The sequence below is a fragment of the Penaeus japonicus genome, unplaced genomic scaffold, assembly GCF_977035675.1.
Source record: "Penaeus japonicus unplaced genomic scaffold, GWHDUDI00000001_assembly GWHDUDI00000032, whole genome shotgun sequence".
NCBI lineage: Eukaryota > Metazoa > Arthropoda > Malacostraca > Decapoda > Penaeidae > Penaeus > Penaeus japonicus.
This window is the reverse complement of record NW_028234434.1, coordinates 10,590,408-10,597,907: the sequence shown is the minus strand read 5'-3', so window position 1 is coordinate 10,597,907 and position 7,500 is coordinate 10,590,408. Positions and strand designations below refer to the sequence as shown.

General features: G+C 38.8%; 1 protein-coding gene across 2 annotated transcripts in view; it reads right to left on the bottom strand.

Annotated features, from left to right (window-relative positions):
• Nucleotides 1-3,893: 3,893 nt before the first annotated feature.
• Nucleotides 3,894-7,500, bottom strand: part of LOC122253537 (uncharacterized) — a 4,275-nt gene continuing 668 nt past the window's right edge. For both annotated transcript variants that reach the window (XM_043016736.2, XM_043016737.2), the window contains exons 2-7: nucleotides 6,607-6,753; nucleotides 5,967-6,136; nucleotides 5,391-5,464; nucleotides 4,964-5,167; nucleotides 4,597-4,711; nucleotides 3,894-4,350 (exon numbers count right to left, since the gene is read on the bottom strand). In XM_043016736.2, the coding sequence (XP_042872670.1) occupies nucleotides 4,189-4,350; nucleotides 4,597-4,711; nucleotides 4,964-5,167; nucleotides 5,391-5,464; nucleotides 5,967-6,136; nucleotides 6,607-6,745 (864 nt within the window). In that variant the 5' untranslated portion in view covers nucleotides 6,746-6,753 and the 3' untranslated portion in view covers nucleotides 3,894-4,188. The remainder of the gene's footprint in view (nucleotides 4,351-4,596; nucleotides 4,712-4,963; nucleotides 5,168-5,390; nucleotides 5,465-5,966; nucleotides 6,137-6,606; nucleotides 6,754-7,500) is intronic.

Below are 7,500 nucleotides of genomic sequence, written 5' to 3'. Positions count from 1 at the left end.
CTTTATCGTATATTTTTGGAACAACAAAGCAATTGTCACACGCAAACATGCACAAAGAATCACACTCGCCCGACCTATATCCTCTCCCCTTCTTTGCTTTTATTGGCAGACAGTTTGCTTGCGTTTTCCTTCGCCTTGTGTATGTATCGAGTCCACTGTCATTTCATCGTTCCGTTAAAAATTATTGAATTTTACACTCATTTCCTTATATATTCGGATGGTTTCATATCTCTTGTGTTCCTTATATAGGGTAATCATGGGCGTTTGTCCTGTACCCTCAGTGATGACCAAACTTTATGAATTATGATTATTACTTAGTAGTCTACAAGACATGATATCCTTTTACTTCTGTACATATCCTATTGCATACTTAAACTTTTTACGCTGGTGTGTTTTTGATGGAAGTAGCTGATATCATTTTAATATCCCTCATCAGATTTCTCTTTGAAAACTTACGATTGTAAAGACTGTCTCTTAAGTCTAAGTTTCAGACTATGATGATGTAATGTATACAGAAGCAATGTCTTCTCATTCCCACTATCTCGTAGGATAAAGCTCTACGATATGGTCAGGTCAGGTTGTAGGGACTTTGATGTTAGCGAGGTCTGCGCCACTGAGGCATAGAACCATGTTCTCATAGGGGGAGACTTTATCTCATCTTTGCCATTGCGGTTCTGGGTGAGAGAATCAGATGATCAGTGGAGGAGATTGTCATGAGTTATCACTTTTGGATTGTCGCCAAACTCCTGGACGCTGGTCCAGCAGCTAAAAGTCGCAGCACGGTCCACGATGGAAGATTGACAGGGTCAACTGGAGAGCCCTTACAGACCTCACCCAAAACTCGTCCGTGGACTAGGAACTACATGGACGCCGGGTACTACATTGATAAGAAAAGGAAGGTCAACCACAGAGTCAACATGCACAGGAAACATTTCCGCAGGCGGAAAACCCCTGAGAATCTATGAGAGGTTTTGCCAGGGATGTTCAGCAAACTGCCAAGAGTTTATGGCAGCAAAAGTGGCTAGAGTGACGTGAGTCCTTTGGTCACCAACCCTCCCTAACAGAGCTGTGGCATCGATCAGACAGGCCACAAATCACTCAGCCCCTAGGCACACACACACCATGACCCTCAACCTGAGGCAAATAGACTTCTGCTAGAGCATTTAGCGCCGGTCAACCATCAGAGATGAGGGCAAGTCAAGAACGCCTGCGTGCTGGTAGGCTCGCCCTCTTACGGAAATGGCGGTTGAGCCTGATATATCAAATGCCATGTTCTCTCTGAAGGAATTAAGGAGAACATATAAGACCAGTTCTTAATCCTTCCTGGGTTGTGAGGACATCTACCCTATCATTTCCCACCTAGCATTTGAAAGTGACCTTGTTTTGCTGCATCTCATCAACAAGTCTGGTAGACTTGTTGATGGAAAAGGGTTGGAATAGTCCCCATCCCGAAACCAAAGGAGACGGAAAGGTACTGCTCCATTTCTTTCTTAGAGACAGCTGAGAGCATATTACTGATCCAGCTCCACTGGAAGCTGGGTCCTTCTCATGAACACGGGTTTGCAAAGGGTATGAGCACAGCGCACAAGTTAGCCACCCTCCTGTGCACTGTTTCCACTGTGGTAGTATTCCTGGACCTGGAGAAGTGTACTAAGATCATTCAATATGCATGGAGTCCGCCAAATAAAGGACTATGCATCCATCGCCCTAATAACTGTTCAGCCTGGAATCAAGAAAGGGCTTGAGCCAATGTAAAATGAGGCTTCTTGACCCACTTGGTTGCTCTCAGGAGGGTTGAGGTTATCAACCTCCTCATGGAGGCTACCCTTTTCCCCCTACACACCCGAATTGACCTAAGGCGGCCCAATTATTTACCTAGGTTATCCAGGCACCCCGGAACTCGCAGCGCAGCAATTACTTCTCCAGGCAATATAACATACTTCATAAATGGTTCTGTGGATCCCATAACCCGGACTACAGGTGCCAGTTTTGCAGGGATGGACATTGCTAAATCAATTGGATCCATGTTAGCATTAGAGGGAATGAGCTTGCTGACAGATTAGCGCCCTTGGAGGCGTTGGTCATTCATCCAAGCAGAGAGCTCTTAAAGCTCAGAACAGCAGCTGCGGGGCAGGTCGGTGTCGGTGTCCATCAGTCAGACGCCACAGGCTATGAGCCACTGGCGAAGTCATTCTACAGACTAAAATTAGGCTACTCTTGTGCATAGCAGTGTATCGACACCATTGGCTATGCTGACTGCTGTGTTCTCATTGTGGCATGCCGGAGCCACCCTATTGCACTCTTTGCAGAATCGCGAGCGAAATCGCTTCCTCAGGCAGGAACCACAGACGACAGCCGCCGGGCTGGTAAGACGTCTCGGCCCTTTGCTTGCTGATTGGCCGCCTCGGTAAGCATTCAGTGATGATGATCCAATGAGTCAGCTCTAAAAGCTGACTGAGGCCGAGCAGCCTGTGTGTAATCATCCCGGGCGAAGCGTCGTCTTCGTAAACTGAACTTATCGCCTCCATTGAAGACAGGCGGAGAGATAGTAACCATCACTCCTCCGCGTAGTATCACGTACTTCATGGACGGATTAGTTGATTTAATCACTAACACTACAGGTGCCGGCTTTGCAGCAAAATATATGATATAGCCTCATTTATTCGGGTTAGACGATGCCTAAGTACAAGGAGAGACTGCCGCCGTAATGGAAGCCGTAGCCCATGCGTCCCTAATTTAAAAGAGGGGACGTTATTCATACCGACTCCAGAGCAGCTATTGACAGCCAGTGGTTGGCAATAATGTCTACCTACTAACCCCTGTTCTCGTGCTCAAAAGTGCATTCTCGGTCGGGGTTGGCGCGTCATTCTTACCTGGGTCCATTGTCACATTGGCATCCTGGGAAACGAAATCGCAGACCACTAGCGGAGATTGGCAGCGGAAAACCCGCGAACAAAATGATAATAAAACCAAGCAAGGCTATATCAATTATGACGCAGAGTGGAGACTATATAGGTTATTTTAGGGTTTTGCATCTCCACAGAGAGGAAGTCAGAACCTTCCACTCAGTCAGGTGGTACGATGACGTCACAGAATATGAACCACTAACGCTCTCTGCATTAAGACCAAGAAGTGCCGAAGTGATCATGCAGAGATTAAGACTGGGCCATCATTGTGCATGATAGGTTATTTTGTTTTCTCTCTGCACTGAATATTCAATGTAGCAGTGCCTCTATTCATTATCTCTTAAAAATGATGAATTGTAAAATGAGTACCTTCAGAAAGGATGAATGCAAATTATTAGACTTGAGACACCAATGAAAAAAAATGTAAGAGTTCTGAATAACTGGTATTAGTGTTTAGATCAGTTTTGCTGGCTGCATTCTTAAACATTATAGTACATACTCGATATTGCACCTAATCCATACAATCAGCATATAATACCTTCTAGACTGAACCATCCACAATGTGTAACTTTTAAATAACTTTTAGCAGTCATTTGTCTATCTTTATATATAGCTTACTCCCTTAAAGGAGATATAAACTTGCTGATGACCCATATGGTCTTAAGATATACTAACTGATCTTTCCTTTGCTATGATCCTGCTCAAGACTTCGAAATCAAAGTACACAATGTTGCCAACATAAAGAGTGCCCAAAATGCTTAAAATGAAGGCTAGAATAAAGCCCTGGTGAGGGAAGACTAGGATTAGATAAGTCATCCTTTTCTGACACCAATTTTTTTTCTGCTTTGCACAATTCAAGATATAGTAAAAGGAGAGCAAAATTTTGTATGTATTTAAATTATATAATAACTTTTTTTTTCTTTCTCAAATTCCATATACATAAGCAATGAAGACAAATCTAAAATCATGGAATAATAAAACAAAGTCTTCACTATAAAGAGATTTCTTGTACAAATTTGTATAGATATATTGTACTTATTAAAAATGTTTACATTTTGGATATTTAGATTGTAAAAAATGTTAACCATACTAAAAAAAATAATGATATTTACATGCCAGAGCAACAAGATATGAAATCATAAATCATATTCATAGTGAGTAAGAATTAGAAGAGGATGAGTAAAAAAATAAAAGAGTAAAAAAGGCAAAGAGGAAAGACCAAAACACTATTCCATTTCCAAACACAAATGAAGGAAGTGTTTTCTGGCACAGCATCAGCAGATCACTTCTTTCTAGCTGGAGTGCTTGTAAAATATGATGTTATTTTCTGTTTGCCGCCTTCCTGCTTCTTCTTTGCTTCTTTTAAGGTCACCACTTCTGCAAGTACTCGCTGTGCCTCACTAATGTCACCAATTTTGAGGGCTATATCGCATAGCATCATTACCTGTCAAAGTCAAATAAAATAAATTATTTCAAATGTAAAAACAAGCACAAACTAGGAATGAGAATTAATAAATGTTACAATGCAGGATATATCATAAATCACATATCTCTTACTACAATTACTTATTTTGCTATGTGATATCATCCATTCTCACTCATAGTTTTTATACATTTATCATAATAAATTTTGTCAACCTATAAATATGCACAATCTACCATCACATCATGTTGCAATTTCAAGTATTACCTGAACATAAAAGTCCTCACTGCCCCATTGGAATCCAGAGCTGCTTATCAAACCCTGGATCATGTGCACAAGTATAACCATCTTTGATGTTCTCTCATGAACTTTCTTTTTCCATCTGTGAATAGTATATAGAATATGTTTCTTTACTATTGTAAAAAAAAAAAAAAAAAAAACTGGAAAATACCAATGATATATTTGAGATTATCTATTTTCTTTTCATTATATATTGTTCACTGAAAATGATGATCAATTAAGAAGATAGAATAAATAAATAAAATAACAAAAGGGTCATATAAACTGAGATCAAACTTTATATTACAAAGACAGACATGCTTAAGAAATACAAACCAAAAAGAACTAAACGTACTCATTATATTGACTTGGCACATTTGCTTCAGCAGCAATCTTCTTTTCGTCAAAGGTTTCCCACTTTTCCTTGATGCCTTTCAAAAGCTGGCGATACTTTAGCCGTTCCTCCAGGATTTCCTTCTCTAGTTGGTCATTCTCGTTTATGATTTTGGCTAACTCTTTACTAGTGTTTAAGCTGGAACTATAGTGTGCCAACATCTGTCTGCAATTATGACAATCATTAGCATTAATTGAGGATTATAAATTCAACAATAAACTCTTTATGAAGATTTAATTGATATCTAACTTTAATCTTTTACAGGAAAATACGCATTTTTTGTTGACAGAATCAAACATGACATAAACTGATATAAAAGCATTTTCTCTTGTAAATGAATATATAAATTAAACTTTTTAATAAACTACAAGATTAAGAAACTACTAACCCTTTCTCAGGAAAATTTTCAACCAACTCATTGGTATCCATCTTTTTCACACTTGCTTGTACAGCTTCTTGTATCTGAAATTAACCAACTCCTTTTATATGTTGCTATACACACCCTCAATAATAATGGATAGAGTCGACAAAGTTGGTATTCCATTTTCTTATCATTATTATTATTATTACAAAATGTACTAAAACAAGAAAAAAAAAAAAATCATTTCACTTTTACTTTTATATCATAAACACACTGAATGAAGTTTTGAATTATTATAAATCTTACTGTTTAGCTTATCAACATATATAAAAACAAATTCTTTGAATTACCTTATTTTCTTTAGCTACTATAATCAACCTATAAATGCTGCTGCCCTTCTACTACACAGCACTAAATTTAGCTATAAACTATAACCCTCTTCTAATCATATCATGTCAAATGCTCCTCTTGATAAACTAAAAAAAGAAAGGGAGGCAAAGAGGGAGGGAAGAAAGAAAAGACAGAAGAAAAGAGGAGGGAGGGAGAAAGAATCTCATAAAGCTCATCCTTTTTGGATATAAAATGCACCCAGTAAAAACTTACCTGGGTATTAAAAACGCTCTTTTGGTATAGGTCACGGACTATCCTGTGATTCACCAGCGCACTGTGGAGCTCATCAGTTTCCACTGTGACTCTGGTCCTTTCCTCCTTGCTTGACAGACCATGTTCCTTTGCACTGGCATCTTTGTGAACAGCTTCAATTTCCTTTTCAGCTGTATTATAAAACAAATGTCAATCAAAAAAAAATAATAATAATAAATAAAAAAAATAAAAAATAAATAAAAACTAGTAGCACTATGGGTAAGTGTCTAATGGACCCTACACCTACTGCAAAGACTAATAAAGCCCCATCAAGTATGTTCTGGTACGAAAGAGGTCGCACCTAGCTGGTATTTTATCGTCAAGATCTATTTTGTCAGAATATACTTCACAGAAGTTTGTCTTCTGCTGGAGTGCAAAAGGTATGGAGGTTGCAGAGATTACTTGACATTGCACTAATATCAAGTTATTCAGACTGTAGGCCTCTCATCACTGATGGGTTTCAGTTCAAGGAAATATCCTATTTTGGAATTCACTGCAGCACTAGTTCAAGTAATTAGATGCAGCCATCATCTTTACATCAGTATTTTAACACATGTAACAATTTCTACAACAAAAATGATTGTTTAAAAAAGGCACTCACCATAAATACTATCTGCTTTGACTTTTATCACTTGATTCTTGAGTTCTTCAATGTCTGTCAGAATGGACTTTAGTTCCATCTTTTCCCTTGCTGTGATCCGATACAGAGCATCTTCATACTCATCTGAATCACTGGCCATGGTGTTACCTGAAGAGCAGATTAAAGTGAAATGCAAGTCTGGCAATTTACAGAAAAGCATAAGTAAATGAACAGTATTTACTTGGAGGAATTATAATACAATGAAACATAATGTGTCTGTTTATTATCTTTATTCTATATAAATAGCAATGCATATGGACAATTTATATATTCTTAACCCTGAAAACCTAACTGGTCGTCAGGGCTGGCAGTCTACGACATTAGCAGCACCGGCTAAAAACTAGAGGGACGGGGGAAGGGTTTTCTTCACCCTCTGGGTAGCGCAAACTAGCCCAAACAATATTTTTCCATAAATATATCATTGGAACCCTGTAGCTCTGGAGCTAACACCATTACAGCCATAATATTTCATGACTGTGTGCGCACTTCCACTGTGAGCAGATCCCGATGTTGCATCATGTATGCATTGATTCCCGTCTTTTAGGCCTAATCGGTGCTGACATGTAGTCATGACACCCGTACGGTTAATGATACAGCCCCTGTGCAAACTTTAAACTTTAGAAATAACTAAGTAAAGGCATATGAACTGTCACTAATAGTAAATGTTATTCACCTGCAATATATCTGTAAACTCTTAATGAAAAGCAATCCATTGAGCTCACATTTGCTACCATGCAGCTTTTGGTAAGAATTACCATCTTACATCTAATGCAAAATTTTCCCTACGTCCCAGCTTCCATGCCTTCAGCATTATGGAAAAGGCTAACAAACCTTCAAGATGAAGCAAGAAGCTTA